Source organism: Parasteatoda tepidariorum, chromosome 3 (genome assembly GCF_043381705.1).
Source record: "Parasteatoda tepidariorum isolate YZ-2023 chromosome 3, CAS_Ptep_4.0, whole genome shotgun sequence".
Lineage (NCBI taxonomy): Eukaryota > Metazoa > Arthropoda > Arachnida > Araneae > Theridiidae > Parasteatoda > Parasteatoda tepidariorum.
The window spans coordinates 15,985,303-16,009,750 of NC_092206.1; the positions used below are offsets into that span (position 1 = coordinate 15,985,303).

Below are 24,448 nucleotides of genomic sequence, written 5' to 3' on the forward strand. Positions count from 1 at the left end.
CATATAAATAAGAATACACACACACACACACACATATATATATATATATATATTATTGTTATTAATTATTAGAAAATTAGATATGTATAATTTCCTTTTTTTTAAATTAAAATATTTTGCTTAAGTTTCCTTCTAAGTTTGTGTAATTACGTTTTTAATTATTTCTAGTACAAGCTATTCCTTAAAACAAAGATTAAATAAATAATTTAGTACTTTTATATTTATTCTATACTAGTAGTAAAGTGTTTTAATCTATAAAAAAATCTAAAGAAACATGCATTTCAAATACATGCTCAACTTTCATTAATTAATGAATTTATTTTAATTGTGTCTGATATATTCAACGACATTTCAGATATCATTGAATAATATTTCTAGAACAGGCTTTTCTTAATGCAAAGTTTACTTTTATATTCATTTTATGATATTAGTAAAATGTGTTAATCTATAAAAGAATCTGAAGAAACATATATTTCGAATATATGTTAAACTTTTATTAATTAATAAAAATTTTTTTTTACAAATTTTGTCTGATATATTCAAGGACATATAAACTGGTGATTATTTTGTCATATATATAAACTGATATATTCATGAGTTTTAATATTTTTAGCATATTATTTATTTATATAACATTGATTAATTTGTGTTATTATTCCTGACAAAGCATCATCATTTTTGTACAAAACGTAGTTTTAAAATGAAAAATATTAAGAAGAAATATATGTTTAAAAGTGCTATGAGATCATTTTAGAATACCAATCGAAAATCAATAAATTTTGTTCTTTTTCTGGGAAATACCAAATACTTTTCCTTCCTTGAAATTTTATCTTTTTTACTATCTTCAGCGATTTGAAAAAAAATTCTTTTAAATTCCGCAACCACAAAATTTCAAGCATTTATTTCAAATGTGTTATTGGATTTTATTTTTGATCTTTAAGCTATCTAAGGATACTAAAATATATGTTTTATAGAATTGATAGCAGTGGTTTTTATTTAAATGTCAAATGTACAATCTAAGGAAAAATGTCGAAAATGTACAAGCTAAGGAAATGTACAAGTTGCTTATGATTTTTCATATAAATGTTTTTTTTCCTTTCAAAAACAAATTCTGATACAATATTTTTGTTTCCATAACGTGGAATAGTAATCAATGAATAAAAGTTTATTTCTTCTTTATAGTCAATAATTGTTTCTTTAAATCAACGTCCATCTCAATCAGTTCAAAACATACATCATCTTGCACGTTACGAATGATTAAATTTCGAAAAAAAAATCATTATGCACTTTTTCAATACTATTTTTTTCAAATAAGTGTATTGTATTGCGCACAGTTGTAATAAATATTAAAAAATGATTTTTTTGTAATAATTCAAGACATGATAGCTTTTTTTAAAAAAAGAATGTATTTACTATTGTTATTCACAAAGTATTTTCAATAGCTTTTATGAGTAAGTACTTTAAACTAAATTTGTTTAGATGTATTGCTCAGCTCATGTCTATTCAAATTCTCGAAATTTAAGTGCGACATTTATAAAGGATTTTTTATTATTTTATGTATAGTATTTTGATTAATTAAATGTTGTTAAGAGTGCAGACTATTTTACTTTGCATTTTACTAATTACATTAAGATTTCTGTACCTCAAAGTATGGCGCAAAAACCAAAAATATCTTCTTTTTTTTAAATTTTAAAAGTTTAAGAACTTGTTAAGTTTACCCTCATTTTGCGAATATTATTACCCATATTATTTAGATACATCTTATTGTTTTCTATCATGAAAAAACAAAACTTATTTAAAAGTATAAGAATTGTTGCAAAGTATTATATTTATTTAAATTGTTACAAAGTTTTACTCATTTTATATATATTGAATAGAATAAGAAGTAAATAAAAGCATAATGTACTTTTTATTAGAGTCTTTTTTAAAAAAATATTTATTTTTCATCATTAGTTAGGAAAACTAGAAAATATCCAAATTCTGAGGGGAAAAATATCAAAGTTACTCGCAAATAAATTGGCGATGTAATCAATACATCTTTCCTTAATGGAATGATGCAGTGGACCCCGAGGAGAAATCCAATACACCTTCAGAAATATATATAAATTGATGATGTATTGAAATTTTAAGATATATTTTTCAATATATTTTATATTTAAAAAATGGAACTTAAACATGTGTTGCATGATTAATACCGTATAGAAATATTTTATTTTATATTTTTTAGAGCTCCATTTTTTTACCATTACTGGTTTCAACAATTTCAAAAGTACGGTGAAGCTAAGAGAAGTTGCGCTCAATTCAGCAACAAAATAATTAAAAAAGGCATATAAAAGACATACATATAAGACCTTTCTATTGTTATTTTGTTGTTAAGCTTCAATTTAATACAATAACTGCAAAACATTTTGCACGCTATCTGTCCATACAAGTTTGTTGCGATTGTGCACATGAGTTGTTACCAACAAAACAAATCTTTAACAGCAATAATTACATTAAATTTAATTTTTGTTAAGGTTTTTGTAAGTATATGTTACAGCATTAGTATTCAATATTTATACCTAATGATTAAAAATTTTGAAAAATTAAAATATAAATTTATAATATTTAAAATTAAATAAAATTAAAATATATGCCACAATAGGCATTACATATTGCATAACTTTAAAAATTTCTTTAATTTATTAATCTTATTTTTTTAATCACCCTTAACCGAATTTAACTTACATTAAATCAATTAGTTTATTTTTATTGAAATTTATAAAAAGCAAATATAAAATATTTTATTCTTTTTTTATTGATCAATGTAACGGCTAACTTTTTATTTCAATACTAATGTAAGACTCATTAATTCACTGTCACGCCTAATAGAAAACAAAAATCTATACAGAACTCTTCATTTTTTATTTCTTATCCCAAATATGTTTCAGCTACATGGTTGTACTGACTCTTACAGCCTTTTTGGCGATTCACGATCGCCGAAGTATTTTCAAATCTAATATTGATCAAGGAGGGTTGGGTTTATTTTTAGTAAATCGCCACCCATGGATCTCTACCCATGCTCCTAACTGCTCCTAGGGAACAATTCATTCACTTTCAAATTCCAACCATTGAGTGGACTGATCGTTAAGACACGGTTCCCAGCAGATCACCGAAGTCAAGCATCACTGGCTGCGGTCAGTGTGCGGGTGGGTGACCACTTGGATCAGTCTGCGTAGGGACCGAGGGTGTGCGGCATTGGTCCTCGTTAAACTGTGCTACCGTAAAGTGCTCGACTTCGCGCGCAGGTCGTCGGGCTACCGAAGTGGGGGTGCCATCCTCTCCGCAGAGGATCAAAAATTGTGATGGCATGTCTTCGGATCATCCTCCGGATGTTTCCCAGACCGTCGCCAATAGCCCATTGTGCAGCTCTAGTGCGATGTAAATTAACAACAACAAGAACAACAATCCAACCATTGAATATAAAATCTTAACAGAAATTCTCGATATGAAGAGAATGATTTTCTTTGATCCCTTTAAGTTTTTTATTCTTTATTTCTATATTTTAAATCAGTGGTTTCCAACTGGCAGCCCGCGGACCGCATCCGGCCGTCGAAGCCTTTTTTTGTGGCCCACGAACCAAAATATATTAGTTGTCAATTTTTGGAGGGCAATTTTCGCAAAAAATCTATATGGGTTTTAAATACTTTTAAGTTTTATATCTTAACAATTTTATATCTGTTGCACATTAATTGTTTACTACATAGGTGCACACATTAAAGTTATTGTAGCCAGAATTTTTTAATATGCAATTAAATACTTTTAAAAATCTACTTCTTATTTTAAATTGTAATTCAATACTATTGTTTTGTACAACTTGATAAAAATCTGACAGTAATATTTAATGTTCCTTCAAACATAAAAGAGTCCTATATAAAATTTTGACGAAGTTGCGGTCCGCCATTTGACTGGTGTTTTTAATTGCGGCTCCCGGCCTCATGTAAGTTGGAAACCCCTGTTTTAAATTATGACCATTTTCAATACTTAATAAATAAGTTTTTCTGAAACGATTTCATTCATTTCTCTGGGATAATTATAAATATATAACATTCAAATTAAGATGTATCTGTAACTCCCAAAAGTCAATGATGATACCTGAACTACAACTAAAAATTTGGAATAATGATCACCGCCTCCATGAAACTAAATATAGAAAAATAAAGAATAAGAAAAGGAAATTTTTCTGAAAAGTATTGTTGATATTTAATTAGTCTCCAGTAACATCTTTTTTGACTAGTCTAATCCCTATTAGTTCAGAAGGAATATTCAAAAAACAGTTATTAGTTGGAACTAATTCCCAAAAAACGGGGATTTCGTTCTTGAGCACGTTGTTATAATCTTTTTAAAGCACTAAAAGTGTGTAAGAAATTATGCATACAAAATGCGTCTTTTGGCTTCTATCTTGGAAAAGCACTACAATTTTAAAAAAAAGTTATACTTAGTAAAAAAAATGGTGAATATTAAATTTTAATGGAGTTTTTTGAAGTGAAATACTTAATATCATGACTCTTTGGTATCTTTTTGTGACACCAGAAAAGTGCAAGCAAGTAGAAAAAAAAGAGCGTTTGTTTGGTCAACATTTTGAAATGTATTTTAAATATTGTGTGTGATATCAAATTTTAGGATATTTTTAAGTCTTTCTGCAATGTCTTTTTCCTAAAAATATATATAAATAAATAATATGATAAATAAACGATATATTTTGTCACACAAGAAAAGAACAATGCATAACAATGTATTAACTTCCGGTGTTAAGAATGTATTATTTTATTGATTCTTTGTTAGTTCAAAAAAACACTGAAGTAATCTTTTTTTAGTTTAAAGTAATCTGGAATATGATATGACGCACGCTTTTTTAACACTTTTTCAAGGCGGGTTTAAGACCCGCGATTCACACACTCAAATTTTCTAGTGAATTAAAATGCTGCTATCTCCTTCGTCATTGTTAGCCGTTTTGGTTCTCGTGGTCTTCTTCTCCATATAACGGAAATACGGGTTAGTTCCATCAAAAAGTCCTTCAAGAAGGCAAATTTCTCCCAATACTTGATCCAGGAGTTCCCTTGTCTTCTCGATTGGGTTCAAAATTACAAGGCTACGGAGTGGAACATTAGTAGTCGTAAACTCAAAAATTGGGTCGGTAGTTCAACGACAGTTATGAAATAAAATATTTTAAAATAGGAAATATTTGGCAGCTTGCAGCTAATCACACTAACCAATTCTAATCAATCAAAATCCGAGCTCTGTTTCATGCGTTACATCCCAAAAAATCATCCGTTTTCGATCTCTTATATTTTCAAAACGTTTGAAACGTCATCGATTCGTGTCAACCTATGATTATCAATNAACTTTATTAATTTGCATAATATCCTATAATTGACATTTGCTGCGAATTTCATTTGATTCTGATGATTCCTTCATGGTGTTGCATTTTCTACAAACAGCAGTTTATGATTATCAATGTTAAAAAAAGTCATTTATGTTTGTAATTCTTATCAATTCTTTTCAATTGTTTATTGAAACCAATGATAAAATTGCAAAGTTTACATCCTTAGAGAAAAAGTGCTAAGTGCGATATATTTAACTTAAGTCTGAGTGGGAAAACTTTGAAGTAACATTTTGTTGATTAGACATGAAGTTTTTTTAAATCACTTTTTCTCATTCAAAAAGACGTAATATAATAACAGCACCGTAAAACTTAAATATTATACTAACAACTAACCCTTGGATGTTTTTAAAGCTAAAACTTTCCAAGTCAAAATTTTTGATTGTTTTCCATTGAGGAACCAACATAATCATGATGGTAACCATCAATAATTCCATCATGAACCATTATATTTTTGATGTTAACCAACATGTGTAACCATCATCTCAATGTAGGATTTCTGTCTGATTTATGATGGTTCAACATAAGAATAGTAACTTGTTTGGACGGTTTATGTTAAACCATCAGACATTTCTTAGAAATCAATCAATCGTGGTTTCTTAGAATTCAAATATCGGAACGATCATGAATAACCATCATCCTAATGTATGAATTCGGACTGATTTGTAATGGGCCAACATAAAATGGAAACCTAATTGTTGTAATGGTATATTCCTGAGAACTAACAAAAATTTTCTTCTAACCATCATGGAAATGTTTAGTTGAAACAATCATGAACCATCATGGATCACAATGGACTGTTGGTCCATGACAATCAAACTTCTCTTGATGGTTAACCATCATAGTGTTAAAGTAGCATTTTCCATCATGGGTTGATGGAAGTTTGCGGGCATATCAAAAACCATGAACGCCTATGGGAAAAAGTTGGATGATGGTAACCATCAAATGTAGTTGGACCATCATGAATAGCATTGAAACAATCATAAACCATCAAAATACTTTGATGGGATCATCAAGATATTTGCTTAGGTATGGAAACTTCTTTGCATAGGATCTTCTAGAAATTTCAATACTTTTGTGCTTTTCTATATTTTATTGTTATCCATTTAATGTAACAGCATTCCTTTTAAAATAAGCTTCAAATAATAATTACATAAAAAATAAGTTTTTCAATCCCTATACCAATATAATGATTTAAGAAATACATTTGGAAAAAAACATATTTACGAAATAAAACCTTTTTTCTTACTTAAATGCCTTTCAAATAAGAAGAAATAATGCTTCTAAATCATCGAATAATTTTGTACGTTACAAGCACAGTTCAAATTAACATTACAGCTTGTGAACATCAAATGATAATTTTAGACAATTGCGTTATTCAACAAACATAAAGTCAATTTATTCGAAAGTGACAACCATTTAAACACGAATAAAGTCCCTTGAGACATTTAACGACATTTAACGTCAGACGACTTTTGCTCTCTTAAAGTCAGTTCAAAATAATGACGTAGCCGCAGACAAGTAATCAAATTCTGGTACTAACAATCGCTAGGGTGCAATCTGACGTCGCTATAAACGTTGGCGCAATTACTTTTCATCGGTTTTGATATTAGTTCTTTTTTTCTACAAAAATGGTAACCTTTTTTATTGTCAATTACAATGCAACTTAAAGAATGAATAAGTGAAAATTTTATTTTATATTTACAATTTTTTTTTTATTTATTTCAATATCGATGATTTCAGGCACTAGCAAACACCAGGACGCAATGTATCATCGTTTGAAATGCCTATGCTATTATTTTTATAGGTTATTACGCTATTTATTTTAACACAAATAATAAATTCAATCATCAGTTTTTAAATTTGCAATGACAAGTGTAATTCAACAATGAAAATGAACATGGGAAAATTTCATTTCGATATTTTTTAAAAATTATTGCTTTTTGATTTTGGTATTGATAATATTAGCGGGTTTTAACAATGTTCAAGGAGCAAGTTAATGTTAATATAAACATCCACGCTATTATTTTGAATCACTTTTAATTTTGGATTTAATTTTTTCTCTCTTAAACTGAAAAACTGTTTTCTCAAAACTTCTATAGTTAAATGGAATTTTTAAAAACTATAATCTACAGGCATATTATTTTTGACAGATTGTTGTACGTTTTAAATTGGTTATTTTAGATAAATCTTTTATCGAAGATAACAATTAAAAACTTAAATTTGATAAATCTAAGTAAATACGTTCGTATCGTTAACACCATACACGTAAGAAATCTCTAATTACGTTAGAATTCTAGATGAGAGCTAACAATAAACAAGAAAAGAGAAAGCAAACAATTGAAAGTTTATAATATATTTTTAAATAATTAAATTCAGTTCCGATAACAGTTTAGATTCAACAGATAAGATTACGGATTCGATTTACCTCGTTCAGACCTTACATGGAATTTAGATTTGAGATTCTCCTTAACAGAGCCACTAGAGGCTTAAGGATAAATTCTGCTTGTCAATGAATTTCTCTTAACAGCTCGTAAAACAAACCAAGTTCATCGATTGGTTCTGTAGTAGAGTTATTTTGAAATTTTGAATCGACATTGAATTACAATAGTTTTGTCAAAAAAACATGGAAAAAATCGATTGTCTTCCGTATTTAAAGCAGTAAATTTTATCACTTTTCTCAAAATGCTAATTTGTAACATGCACATAAAAGAGTATAGACAGCAATCATACATTTTAAATAATAATTTAAGAATAATAGACAAAAAATTTATAAAAATCTTACGATTTGGAGTCACAGATTAACATATATTAGAAAAAAATCAAAATGATAGAAATTATCATAGAGGAAAGCGAGATTAAAAAGAAAAGGAAAAAAGTTTCGATATGCAGACTTTTATCACTTTTGAGTTTTATAACGTTAGTTTTAAGCTGCCAGAGTTACATTATAAAAAACTTTGAGGGAAATATTAAATATTTAACTTCTTAGAAATCTACTTTAATTTTGACTTTCTTTAAATCATGTTTTCATTTTCCCCTAATGCATTACTTTTTAAAGCAACATTTTCTGGGATAAAGTTTAAAAAAAATTTAAAATCATGATTAACTAAAATTAAAATTAGAATAGGTGTATTTATAATAGATAATTGCTTTGTTCATTCGAATTTAATCTCGGAACTAACACTGTAGAAATGATTAGACAATAAATAAGTTATACGTTTTGGCAATTTATTTATTATAATAATGAGTGGTTCTCTCAGTTATAGAATCCCCTCCTTACCCAGAATAAATGTCACGAGCAGCTTTGTTCAGCTTAAGGTCTTAATTAAAAGCTGAAAATAGAAGGTTTAAAAAATGCTCTTTTTTCTACTTTACTTTCCATTTTAATGAACTGGAAATTAACTTAAATTAACTTGAAATAAAAACAAAGAAAATATAGATTCTGGTGAAACAAAATATCCTGTACTCAAAAATTTGAATCTTTATGGCAAAAAAATTTAATGTCACTTGACATGTTAAAATTTTAAATTTAAAAAAAAATGGCTTATTTACAAAACTCGCATATTTAGCTACATCTCTCTTTAAAGTCTCATCATAGAAAACACCTGTTCCTAATAAATTGGAACAGTGAAAAGGACAGTAAAATGAATAGAGACTACGAAAAATTTATAAAACATTTTTCAAAAAATATTTAGATCTCTAGATGTTTACAAATTTAAAATTACTTATAAAATAAATCTGGAAAATAAAACTTGACATTACATGTATGCTATGTGCTGAACTTACATAAACTTTCTTTGAAGATATATTCACTATTGCAAAAAAAGATTCCATTTAGAATAACATTTTTAAAAATTGTGTTTATTTTTCACATATCCTACACAAACTGATAACAAAATATAGTGCAATGTCTCTAAAGTTGCCTCAAGTTATAAGATTGAGCTTGAATCACGCATACTTCTTTCTTGATAGATTTTGAATGCAAATAAAACATTTTTAGAACAGATTCGAAAATAAGATCCATATTATTTACAGATAATGTTTAGGAGATGTAGAATATGAATTTCAGTTTCTAGAAATTCTAAATTTAATGATTTATCAGAAACGTTTCATTTAAATCCTAAACTTCAATTTTATTTTTATTTTGTAATATACTCACTCGCTTTTTTTTGGAAGGGATATTCTACAATAAAAAATTTGATAAAATTAAGAACAGCATTTTTCCTAACAAACTTACTTGACTAAAAGCTATAAAATATTTTGTAACTTAGAGTATCACCTCTCATATAAGAGCTATTTCATAATGAAATCTTAACCTTTTTGGGTTAACTATTTTGAAATCACGTCTTTTTAAATGGAATTCAGGATAAATATTTAATTACTTGAACATTTCTTTTTGAAATTAAATAGAAGTGGCTAATAATGACTAATGAACATATGTTAGTTATTAATTTCTTATTTAATACTTAGGTGAAATTTTGAAAAGTCTATAACGGTCTACCTTACATTATTATGCAAATGAAAAGTTAGTTTTACTTTTTAATGCCAGCTGATTTTTCTATTAAATTGAAACGTAACTATTAGATTCATTTTTAGATATTGCTATTTTATGCTTGTTGTCAATATTGTATTCTACCTTCATTTGTTCATTCTGAAGAAAAAATTCTTTATGAAATTACCGTAATGCATGGCGATCATGTTTCAGATGATAAAATCATAAATCTGGTTAATAAAGCTGAAATGTGCGGAAATTAAAGTATTCATTTGGCGATTATTTCGTTCATACAGTAAAAGTTTACTAAAAATTTTGTTTTTCAAAATTTTAATTCTTATTATAAAACATTTTGTAAAAAATGCATTACTGAAAAATGTAATTAACCGAATAAATGGTTTTTATACTAAAATAGCATGATAAAATTTCTAAATTTTACCAGATTTACCATTTTTATCACATATTATAAAACCGTATTTTATTGTTAATTTACCATAATCATACTTAGGAAACCGATAGTTTCATATTTATACCTTTTTGACTTTTAGCATTTTTAAAATTTCTCAGATTTTTACCTTATGCATACGCAATTTTCTTTTAATTATGTACTAAAAAAGTTTTAATAGCAATAATTCTTTTTTAAATAACTGAATTCATTATATTTTCTAAAATCTCTCATTGATTCTTTGCGAGAAAGTTTTTTTTTCATCTTTCAGAACTGCTTTCAGTATTGCAATTTAATGCATAAATTCATAATTAAGTGACAATGCATAATTATTATGTTCTATATTTTGGAGGACAATATTTTTTAAAACGAATAATGGTAATAAATTTTAGCACTTGCTATTTAAATGTGTGGTATCACATGGTGTTGAAAATAAGGCTTCCATTCCTTTGAATGAACAAAAATGTAATTTCCAAACTCAAAATCTAATTTCTCGAATCAATATTTATTATCAAATTTACATGATCTAATTTCCAGAATCTAATTTCCCTAATCAATGTTTAAAATAAAATTTGACTTTTTTGCATTAATTTCTAAAACTATTTGAATTTCTAATTACGCATAAAAATGACTTTAGCATTATAATGAAATAACGTGTAAATAATAAAAATAGTGGACACAATTTCAATTTCAAGACTTCAATTTCATTTATCGGTTTAAATTTTCAACATAATATGTCTATTGTGTGTTTATAGGAAATAAAGAAAAAGATGTGTGAGCTTAAAATGATAATTAAAAAATAAAATAAATGACTTTTGACAATTAATTTATGTTTTCATTATTATGTTTAAATTATTTTGAAACTATGCTCTAAAGCGTTTTTTAAAAAATAGTTTATTGTACTTACCAATATCACACACGTGTGATGAAAAGGTATGTGCAATCATTGCATACAACATTTTATGATAATATTTTTACTATGATCAATGCATTTCTATTATGATTAATTTATTTCTGTGTTTCCAAAGTTAGCTGATTGTCATTGTAATATACTGTTCATTATTTATTTTTTTAATAGACTATTTCATTTAATGAAGAAAAAGAAACGTAACTACATGTATGAATCAATAAAATAATACGTTGCATTGTTTTAGTCATTTACATTTTTCAGCAAACATTTTTAAAATAACGGTGCTATATGTAATTAAATTTGCTCTAGTTATACTAGGACACAGAGCATTATTTTAGCATTGATAAGAGCATGTTTGAAAGTATTTAACCATTTGCTTTTTCTAGAATAAATTGAGAGCATACCGTTCAGTTTCTTTTGTACTTTGAAAAAAATTGTTCCAGAATAAAAGTTCTCTAGAATAAAAAAGAAAAGAAATATCCCAAGGAGAGGTCACATATTTTTCCGAAGCATTAAATGGGATACGCTCGAAAAGTTATGATGTTGCCAAAAATCATCGAGATGTTATCGATTGCAAAACAACCCTTTCAAGCTTTCCTTTTCATGGTTCTGTTGCCCATCAGTGTCAGAAGAGCTTTTTTATTGAAACAGTTAAACTTTAGTAAACTGAATCATTTTACTTAAAACTAAAAATTTCAGGTATTTGGCTGTCCTTTCAGAAACTTTCTGGCCAAAGCCATTTCCTCATTAACTGGGATATTTTTGTTTTGTTCGGATATTTTTATTACTTATATATTACCCATTAACTGCATCCGACTCTGCCGAGGATTTTAGAAAGTATGAAAATGCAGAAAATATCTCACTGATAACTGATAACCTTTTGTTCATTTCATATATTTGTATAAGTCATGTATCATTTCTTTAATAAGCCTCTAACTTTATTGAATGTTTTAAGAAAAATTAAATTTTAGAAAATATCTCATTTATAACTAAAATATTTTCGCTCTTTTCAAACATTATCATGGATAATATAATATTTATTAAATATGAGGCTAACTTTGTTGAGTTTTTTTGAAATTATTAATTTTCAAGAAGCAACTCTTTGACAACTAGTATATTTTTTCTCATTTCAGACATAATTGCTCAGCCAAAATTGGTTGAGCTTTTTCGTCTAAAAAAATACTATTTCATGACTGCTCCTTTATTATTGTAAGATAATTCTTTCGCTAAAATTACGATTGTCTTACATTAACCAGTGTATAATAACATTGTGATAACACATTGACAGGTGTAAAACATGATTAAGCAAATTATCTAGAGCAATTTCACGCTTTTTTTTAAATTCCTAATGAATATTGATAATAATAAGACAAAAAAGCTTGATGCAAATAAATATATATTGCTATAAATATTAGAATAAAAAAGATTTTTATTTTATGTACTACTTGGAACTTTCTAAAATCTTAAATTTTGAGACCAAAGTCAATTTACAGTTACGAAGCCATAAAATACGAACGTAAAGTATATTGAGTAAAAAAAAACTCCTCATTTTATAATTTGAGTTGTTAAACTTATTTTTCGATTTTTTTTTCAGTAATATTTATTTTATTGTACTCAAATTCAAATTAATAATGATTTAAATAGCCTATATTTACTGTCAAACATTACTTTGAAATCTCAATGATTTATCCCAACAAAAGAACATTAAAAACTAAATCTAAAGTTCATAATTGCATTTAAGTTTGTGCATTTATAAAGTAACCTAAGAAGCATAAAATTCAATTTAAGGGCTTTAGTCTAGATAATAATTCGATTACTTAAAATTGCTTTTTGTGAAAGCCACTTATATCATGCTTACATGTTGTGAGTTAAAAACAAAAGACTACAGAAAACAAATGACACTTGACTTTTCTAGAAGTTTAATTGAACTTAAATGATTGAAAAAAAACTTTTTTTTTCGTTATTTCGTGAAAGTTATCACTTTCTGTATTTTACATTACAATATTACCAGCATTACTATTTGAATAAATATATTATTCTAAGTAATTTCAAATGGTTATTAACAATAGTATTTAATGGTTACAACTATTTTCAGATTTTATAAGATAAGCTTGTCTTATAAGATATAAAGATTTATATGAGAAACATAAATTAATTTATATTTACTTCAAGTGACAATAATTAATGATCTTTATCTTTTGTTCTTTCTGTATTTTAATTTTTTTTTGTAGGAAAGAAAAGTAGATCTATTTTTAGTTCAATAAAAAGGGGCACTAATCAATGATGCACTTATGTTTTTCTTTGGTATCCTAAGCACAAATTGAAAAATATTTACTTTAATGACAAAATGATAATAATCAATGATACAATGATTTAAGTCCTTTCTATTGTATTCTATTAATCTATCGATCTACAATTACTCAAGAAAATCTACAAATTGATCTATATTTAGTTTTTTAGTAATAATTATTGTAATAATTAATGGTACAATAAAAGTACAATAATTGTATAATAATGTGCATATTAATGAGGTAGCATGGTAATAATTAATAATACATCGTTATGCGCTACGAAACTTAAAACTTGAACATATTTCTTAGAGCATAGGTCTTAGTATCTTCAGGTCTTAGTATCTTTACCTATATTTTTTCTCTAAGTTGTGTAAAAATAATTTAAGATAATTTCTTAGGAACATAAAAATATATTCGAATATGTGTATCACATTTTTACGACATCGATAGTTTTCTTCTAGCAATTTAAAATAGCTGCAAATAAAATGGAATCGAATATTTAAGAAAAAATACTTTTTAATTTCCTGATTAGCATTTAATTTCGTTTCCTCAATTAAATATTTTTATCGTGAATAATACCATTTGTGTATTCCATTCATGCTTCTTTTTTTAATTTAATAAAGAAGAAAAACAGGCATTTTTTTTTGAAAAAAAGAAGATTTTACTCTCTCTAAAATATATGGAAGCTTTATTGTTTAAATTTACATTTTCTTGATATAATGATATTAATTTAACCTCATCCTTGTTCCTCAGTTTTTTTTATTCATTCTATTGCTAATTTATAACACTGTCATTCGGTTGGAGCTGAAAAGAATAACAGAGATGTATATATATATATATATTGTAAGTAAATTTCACTCAAATGTAAACTGTTTACTGGTTCTGATAACTTATTTTTTTATCTAAACACTTTTGAATATTGGTATCATAGGGACAAAATTAATTGCATATTCAACTTATTGTTGTTGCTTCTTTTTATATTTTTAGCCAAAATGCTCTTCTGTTTTAAGTTTTATCGAGAAGAAACATTCTGATTTCAGCTAAAAGTTTTATTACATATCTTTTTAAAGAATTATTGTTTTTATAGAGTATTTCTATTTTTAAGAATTTTTCTCTAGATTCTTTGAAAATGACACTTTTACTTGAATGAAATACAAATAAAAATGAAGGAAATACTTAAAAAAGAATCGAATCATCAAAGTACTTAACAATGGTTTTCAATATCACTGGATGAGATAAATATGATGTATGTTTAAGGAAAAAAATTATTTTATTTCCTAAAATGAAATTGAATATTCTTATTTGCCTCCTACTTTATTAGAGTAAATTTTGAGCAAAATAATTTCTATCTAAAATTATTCTTCATTATTTAAAATATTCAGAAAGTTTTCTAAAGTTATATACAGAGTTTTAAAATAAAACTCCACTCTATATAATCTGTGTATAATCCACTCTATACTTTTGTAGGAAAAGCTAAGCTTGAAGATAAATAAAAAACTTTTTATTCAAGTATAAGATCATAAAATCTAAATAAACACTTCACTTTTTGCATACAGAATAGAATTTCGAAAATTGAATAGTTTTTTAAACATTCACAATTTAATTTCGAAAGTACAATAAAAGTATGAAATACAGAAATAATGCTGTTAGAATAATGATATTTATTATAATTAATACATTATTATATTAACTTTCTTTACATATAAGCTGTTTACAACTAACACAATATGCCATGTAGTCAATTGTACGTAACTATTATTCTATATATTAGTCTGTATATAACTTCTACTCTATACAATGTCTGCATTACACATGACGTGGAAAATAAATCATAATTAAATTTCTTTATTTAACTTCCATCTTTCATATCCTGTTTATACTAATCATGTAACTACATGTAAGTTATACATTTTATTTAACTTTATTTACTACATGAAAATAGATAAATTTTTTTCTTTCTGTATCTTTCAAAGCAATTGGAAATCAATTAACATCCCAAACAATTAATTTGAAATTACTAGAAACTGTGAAACTTTAGCCCGGAAATTAATTGCGTCCCCTAATCTCCGTCACGTGTAGATTTGGGATTAGCATAAGAGGAATCTATCTGACTGGCTTTCGTCTCATTTACTACTTTGCATAATAATGCATAATTTTACGTTTTAGTAATATAAGAGTACTAACTCGTTACATAATACGATTGTAAATTGCAAAGTGTGTTCTTTGAATTGAATTTTATATTTTTAGGAGAGATTTTAAAATGTGTTTTTCAAAAGAATTTAATTTTTAAATAAGAAAAAAGTAGGAGACTTTGGGAGAAAGTACACTGATTTTTTTTTCTTTACCGTAATTGTGAATACAGAAAAGTGCAATTTTAATTCTATTTTTTCCTTCTTCTAAATATTTTTTATTCATTGTTTTCCTCCTTTAAATATTTTTAATTCATTTCAAAATCTACATGCTGTCAGACGTCCTGTCTTCTTCCACGCCTTTCCAATTGCTTTGAATTCAATTCTAACTTTTCCTCCCCAAGTTGCTTTAGGACATCCTATTTTTCTGTTGCCTTGAGTGCCACATTCAAAAACATTTTTTACCATGAACACCGCACCGGTTACCCTACAACCGGAGTACAATAAAGCAATCATTGTTAACTCGAAATATGAAAAACACTGCATTATGAACTTCGAATTTCATCGCATCCCTTGCAATCTTCGTATCAACAGTATAATTATTGTATCAACTGTACATTGATTTTATCAATTGTAAGATCATCGTATCAACTGTAAAATCATAGTAACTTGGGCACAAGTAAAAACATACCGGTGTAAAATGAAACACTTCCACTAATGTAAGAAAAATTTGAATTTCGATGAAAGCAAATTATATTTTAAGAGCATTTTACAGCGCAATAAGCTAAATAACAATACAGAACTTAAGAAATGAAATACAAAAACATGGGATTGAAAACATAATAATTTTAAATAAAAAGTAAAATAATTTTAAAAGTAAAATATTTTTAAATATTCCACTTCCCGACGGTACAACGCATTCATCGCTAACAAAGGCAGAAACTTTGAAAAAAAAAATTTCATTTAAAATGCAGCAGGCGATACAGACATTATACTAATGCCGTACAGAGATCAAAGGAAAAGAAAAATATAAATACAGAAAGAGATGAAATATACAAAATAAAAAAACAAAAGCAAAACATCAAACACAAAAATTAAATCAAGAATGTTAATTGAACAAAAGATCTCTGGCCTCCCGGTATTGGGAGTAGATGCAGTTCTTTGTGAGAACTGAACAGTTGAGATGATGTCCAACATTCATCGTCGCACCACTGCGGCAGAGGGGGCAGGCAGGATTATCCACTATTTTAAGACTTTTCCGTCTTAAAATAGTAATGAGCGTATAAGCAATCGTGCTTGGTAGCAAGAAACTTAGAACATGTTTTGTGCCATTTTCCCATATCATCTACTGCACCACATGTAATGAAATTCACAAATAAATATGCAGCTGATCTCAGTCTTGTGTCCGTTTGGTTCTTCTACCTGCCATATCACTTTCGCATGACATTTCCGATCTTGGGTTCAATGCAATTCTAAATCTTACCCCCTTTAAAATTTGTCCCAATAATCCTTGGACACCCTGTATAGATACTACTTTTATGACATGTTGCTTCTTGTTTTCTGATTTTTAATAGTTCGGTGCTAAGCTGAAGTAGGAATTTGCATCATCTCCTCGCCATCTTGCTGTGAAAATTCAATTTTAACCCTTTGACGCAGATGAGACTTCGATATCTATTTTATAAATATCATTTTATATATCTCTAACTACAAGCAAAAATATATTTTGGTATTTTTTAGGTTTAAAAATCCATTTTATAGTTACTAAAAAAAATGTTAGGTTTTCTGAATTATATTTGCGTTAAAATATAAAATTCAAACAAAGTAGTTCCATTTTCTTTTTATTCACACTCAAAAAGTTTATCAATAATAGATTTGGAAAAGTAAAAGAATTTCAATGATGACTAACCGTTTGTCTAAAATCTAAATAACTACGCATTTGAGATATTATTGTTGGAAAGTGAGCCATGATTAGAAGATTTTAACTTTGTCATCGAAAAAATGGCCGTAGGTTTATGCTGAATTTCATAGCCAACAATTATTAAAATGATAAATATAAAATTATGTACTTATTTTTACTTTAAATACAAAATAATGAAGAAAAAAATATTGAAAATATGTTTAATAAAAGTTTTGTATCTAACGGCTAAAATCATTTCTCGCTACGGACAGTCAATTTTATGTAACTTTGTATCAATGATGATGGATAAATATATTCATCAATAACCTCAGTTGCATGTAGTTTTAAGTATATAAATTCCCATGTGAAACAATAACGAGCATTTCATTATGCATTTCACTAATGTAACAAAAAAGCAATCTAAATTGTTTAAAAATGAAACTATTTGAACAGTTTTAATGTATTTTTTTTTTAATTTCGATTTTGGAGCTATGAAGACGGAAACACAAAAAATACAAGGAATATAAAAACAAAGAAAACAAACTCAATTACTTGTAGAAAGGAATTTTATTTTAGATAAGGAAATTTCCATTATCTCCATTTTCTTGCGTTGTGAAAGAGTGAACATATCCAAATTATTAAAGTAACAGAAACATATTTATGCAGCAAATATTTGAATTGCAACTCTCTGTGAAACAAATTTAAGTGCTTCTAGATAGAATGTCAATACAATCCGCTGCTTTTATTACCAGCGATCATATCGGTAGCAATTTGTGAGCATGATATCTAATGGTGATTGCTAAGTAAAATTACGACAATTTGTTTACTTACATTTCAATAATTACAAATATTTAACAAATTACAATAATTACAGATATTTTCCAATTTTTTATAAATAAAAGAAATAAAATTTGTTATTGATTAATCATAAAAATATTTACGTTCAAATTAATAACTTATGAAAATTATCAAACAACGAGAAATGTATATTTGAGTTAGTTATTAAAATGTAAAACTGAATTCGAATCTAGGTTGTGAGATTTATATAAGATTCAGAAATAATATCAGTAGAATAAGAGTTAGATAAAACTCAATTAAGAATAATAAGAATTACGTAGCAAATTCTTCGTGAGATTATCTCAGTACGGTGCTAAGAAGTAATTAATTCAATAAAACTTAAATATAATAAAAAAATATTACATTTTATTGCATATATTTATTGTTCAACTTTTTTTAAGCTTGAACAATAAATATATGCAATAAAATGTAATATTTTTTTATTATATTTAATAAGTTTTATTGAAATAAATTATTAGCGTAACGTATTAAACGTAAGCAAATAAATCAATATCTTTACAAAATTTTTATACTTTAAATAAACTTTTTTTCAATAATATTATGTATTAATTTATATAGATTTTCAAGAAAATAACATATTTATTTATTAAATAATATAATATATATTGACAGTGAATTATAAAAATAAAGTCAGCATTATGGTTGAAAATCAATAAATGAAAAATTTATGAGGTCAAGTTAATGTCTTTATTTAATTTCTTCTTTTTTTCAGGATTCTAAGGAAATAATGAAGAGAACTCTTCGTTCTTCAAAAAACTCTCTATTCAAGTCTTTCAAGGATTTTTTTCCAACAGATTGCAATCGACTTCTTAAGTTTTACAAAGTTTAAACAAATGCATTAAAAAGAAGAAAAAAACTCAGCAAGACATTGAACGCGTTTATGAAGAATGTATGGAAGAATTTCATGAATATGTCCTTATTTAAATTTTAAATGATAATGCATGTAACTTTGGTAAAGGATTCTCCCAAGAAATGCATTAAAAAACGTCAACATGTTCTGAATAAGAAATAGAGTTTAAATAATAAATATATTGCTTAAAATATATTTTAAGCAAAAATCATTGAAAAAAAATCTGTGTAGTCTGGTAATACTTTGAAATATAAAGAGTATTAAATTTTTAATGAAATTTCGTTTCAGTTTTCAAAAGTTCTGAAAATAGAGATAAACATTTTTTATTAATAAAACTTTTAATATTGATATCTGAATGCTATTTTTTGTCAACACAAATTCAAAATAATACTTCAATGATACTTCCATGTTAAGAGAAAAAATGTTTTTCACTTTTAAACTTAGTCTTTATAAGTTCTCTCAAAATCCATATATTATTTTCTGTTAGAATCATTTGAAATATAACTATTTTATTATGTATCAAGCTAATCAATAATTTTTTTAACGAAATTATTTCAAATTGCTACCACATTCTTTGAAAATGGTTAAACTATTTTCTCTTTCAATAGCTATCTCAAACTTAGATAATGCGCAAAACTAACGTATCTTGTAATCTCTTCGAGAACAATGTCTATTAACCCATAATATTGATCAAAATATTAGATATGTCTTAAATTTGATACCTGTTAATATATAACACAACCTTAGATAATCTTAAAAACTATAACTTTTAACTGTAACAGTAACTAAAAAACTTAAACTTTTAACACTTATCCCATCCACAAAATTTATTTTAACCATGAATGATACAAACATATCAGATGTATTCATATTAGAAGGCGATATGAGAATACCAAGTGTGCTGGAGGCCATCATGTATATCATGTATATAACTGTATCTGTGGCCGCAATCGGTGGGAATGGAATGATATGCTACATAGTATTGGCATACCAAAGAATGAGAACAGTCACCAACTTTTTCATTCTCAACTTAGCTGTAGGCGACATCATGATGGCTTGTCTGTGTATTCCATTTGGATTTGTGTCCAACTTACTTTTACAGTATTGGCCTTTTGGTGCTGTTATGTGTGTGCTGGTGTCATACGCACAAGTGGTGTCAGTCTTCATTAGTGCTTATACCATGATTGCAATCAGTATAGACAGGTACATAGCGATTTTGTATCCTTTAAGACCAAGACTTACAAAATTGCAGGCCAAAGTCATCATAGTGATTGTATGGTTGGTTGCTCTACTTACTCCATTACCAACAGCTGTTCTGTCCAGACTAGAAGTACATCCAGCATGGAGTGGTGAAGAAAATGGTACGATTCGGTATGTCTGCATGGAGTCTTGGAAGTCTAAAGAGCAAAGATACTATTATAGTATGACTCTCATGGTACTGCAGTACTTTTTCCCTCTTTCAGTGCTACTTTATACATATACAAGAATAGCTATAGTTGTTTGGGGTAACAAGCCACCAGGAGAAGCAGAAGACATGAGGGATCAGAGATTGGCTGCGTCAAAAAGAAAAGTAAGCTATTGCATATTTTGTTGGCGTAATTTACACTTATTATTAAAACACAAGCTCGTTTAGTTTTCAGAAGAATATATCACTCATGGGCTGCAATAGTGGCACAACCAAAAAAAACACGCGTTTTGGACTGAGAACAGGTGTAAATATAAAAATACACATTCTTTCTGCAGCAATACTAGTACAACTCATAATTCAACTTAAAGGTAATCTTCGTTTAAGCAAACTAAAGCATTTCCTATGCATTTTGCTCAGCAATGAAAACTTCAAACCCACTTATCTCAAAACTTTATTTTTTGAGTTGTACCATTATTGCAGCCGATGAGCGATATCTGCATATTAGTAGTATGTTCGATATATACGAGTAATTTATAGCTTCGTTAATCAAAATTGTAATGTTATTTAAATCTGAAAATAGCGAATAACATTTAAAACAAGGACTTTTAACACAACTAAAGCTAAAGAATTTTTTTACAATGCAATTTTAGATGCGGCAAAATTAAAATATTCTTATGACTAAATGAAGGGTTTAATTAGTTTTTCTGAACGTTAGTTAGTTGTTAGTTATACTGCTCATTTAAAGAGTATATTAAGTGAAACATTAATAATTTCTGGTACACAGTACAAAAAATTATTTTTTTTAAAAAAGTAATTGCAAACAATTAATTTTTTTAAAAAAAGGCTGCAAGATCATTCCATAAGAAGGTTAAACATTTCAACGTTAATTAATTATCCCTATTAGAACAAAACTTGCATTTTATATGTGGATTGAAAGATTATGCGCCCTTTTTGTCATCAGATTTTCCATTAAACAGAAAAAAGAATAAATTGTGCCTTATGGGACTTTCTTACCTAAATATTTCAATAGGTTTTGACTATTACTCAAAATTAAAATTAGAAATTTTTTTTTGTTGATATTTTTTAGTTTTTGCGTAAATCATTTCTTTTTAATAAATTAGAGTCCTTTGAGTCGTTTTTATTTAAATGAATTTATATAAGAGACAAATATAACAAATATTTACTACTCATCCATAATTCCTCAGAGTATACGCTTTAATTTTAATGTAATGAAGCTCTTAGATTGAAAAGAATTTTAAAATCGTTGAATTATTAACACTCTTTCACAGCTCTGATTTGATTTGATTCTGCTATTTGTTAGGTAAATATTATTAATACTTAAATATTCTTCTTTAATTTAGTATTTAAATTTTGCATGAACTAAATTCAAATTTTTTAAAGAAAAAAATAAGTTGTTTTCTTTAAAAAAAATAGTGTTTATGAATGAAAACTCTACAAATGCTAACTATTTTTTTCTTCAATCTTGCTAACATTTCTGTTGCCATAATAAGGCTTCTGTAATTATACATAATTATTTGATGAAATTTTTTACAAGACATGTTATATAATTATCCAAATTAGCTGCTCTTTTCAATTCCATAAAATACCAAAATTGTCTGTGCACCTCTGAAAGAGAAAGGATAGCAAAACAAACATGAAAAAAAAATTGCATTTTTCTAGATTTTTTTATTATTTATACTATAGGAAAACTAGCAAAAGGCAAAAAATTCTTGATTCCAATATTATATCCAGACTATATACGTCTATGGTTATCCTTCACTCAAATAATTTGTAACTACACTTTTATTTTAGTTTTGTTAACAGATCTGTTGTTATCGCGAAATTTCTGTACTCATAGATCATAATTTGATTAAACCTTTTGCGAGCCACATTCTACATTAATTATAATTAATCTAAATTAATCTAAATAATTCTTCTAAATTAATCATAGCTTTAATTTCCATCGAATAGCTGAAATGTATATTAGTTTATGAAAAAAAATGTAAGAAAAACAAAATAAAAAAGTGCATTTTTCTAAAAAATAATAATATTAATACAATCAATTATTATATTTAAATTATTTTTTCATTTTTACTACAGAAAACATCACAGGATAAATAAATACTCCAGTTTAATATTATATTTAGACTATATAAGTCTGCGACTTAAGTTTAGTGCATTAATTTGTATCTATACTTTTATTCCGGTGTACTTCAAATTTATTAAAGCTTTAAAGCAGATAATTCTCACGTGTCAACCAAGTAATTACAGGCTGAAGGTGTGACCAAGACGGAAAGTTTCTAAATTATAAGGAAGTTAATCGTTTTCAATTAGTCTTTTACGCCTCATTCACTCGAAAGCTGAAATACTCTCGCGATTTTAAGCCATCTTCTATTACCTGATAATCCTTTTTACACCACATAGGAAACTCAAGTCAAAATTGACTCTACAAACCTTGTATTTTTCTTGGGAATAAAACTTTGCGGAAGTTCATTAGATTATTTTTAAGTAAAGTTTTATAAGTTTCACCGAAAATTGAAAATTGTTAGAAGTTTTGTTTCTTAAAATGCTTTTGGTAAAATAGTGCGAAAAGGGTAAGAAATAGATTAATAATTGCATCATGTAATTTTTTTCAACGCATTGTGATAAAGACAAAATTATTAAAGTGAATTAGTTACGAAGAGATTGGTTTCTAGAATTTAACAGTTTAAACTAGAAATTCGAAAAGTAAAAACCAAATAATTTTAAATTTAAAAACTACACTACTAAAGAGTATACAAAAACTATAAAATGAAAAAAAGGAGTAAAAAAAAAGTTAAGTACGTTGCTAATGATGTGTCGTCCATAGAACATTGAAGTTTGACAGGGGCCTTTTTTTACAGACACTCGTCACGATCCTTTCAGTTGTGTTGCAGTACATATCTTTAGTCGGAACAAATTCTTATTCGCTTAGAAGTCCCTGAAAATGTAAAATATAACTTTTCGAAACATATTAATAGTGTAAAAATTTTAGTATAAAATCGTTTTATACGGACAAGATATTCTTGATAATCTCGAGAAATAGTTTATGTACTGTATCATTAGCACAATTCATGTGTTTACGACTTGTTTGTGAAATTGTTTCTGGCTTTTTCAAATTTTGGCCCAACAAATTTGCCTTTCGTGTTCAGTTTCATATTCACATTTTTGATTCGTGTTTTCCCATTTTCGTTTTATAGTTTCATATTTGCACTTGAATCTGAGATTTCATTTTCTACTTCATCTGCTCTAATATTACTTATAAGAAATAATATTTTACTGACATAGAATGGAATAACAGGTTCTACAATATTGTCATTAATGTTTTTAATATAAATTAATACACAATCAGGCTCTGAAAGACAATCTTTCAAATCTGAATGAGAAACTGCTTCTAACAAGGGCACTGTTTATTCTAGCGTTATACATTTCTAAGAAATGGGGGAGATGCGGTGACCCAGAGAAATTGAGCATTTGTATCTCAATAAGGTGGCACAGGTTCGAATACAAACGTTAGCTGGCTGAAACAAATTCTATTCCCAGCTCTAACTGACCATAGTGCTGATGTAAAATATCTTCAGTGGTAGATGAAATAGAGGTAGTTCGAATTCTCTAACCGGACTAAGCTTTTGAGGTTTATGTGGTTTTCCTCTCCATGTAACGCAAATACAGGTTAATTGTATCAATATATATATATATATATATATATAACGGCTAAAATCATTTCT

The 24,448-nt window shown here is 26.9% G+C and overlaps 1 protein-coding gene across 1 annotated transcript in view; it reads left to right on the plus strand.

Annotated features, from left to right (window-relative positions):
* LOC107453392 (RYamide receptor-like) overlaps positions 1-24,448 on the plus strand; it is a 44,224-nt gene that overhangs the window by 14,640 nt on the left and 5,136 nt on the right. The window contains exon 2 of the mRNA XM_016070212.3: positions 19,157-20,864. Coding sequence (XP_015925698.1) covers positions 20,133-20,864 — 732 coding nt within the window. The 5' untranslated portion in view covers positions 19,157-20,132. The remainder of the gene's footprint in view (positions 1-19,156; positions 20,865-24,448) is intronic.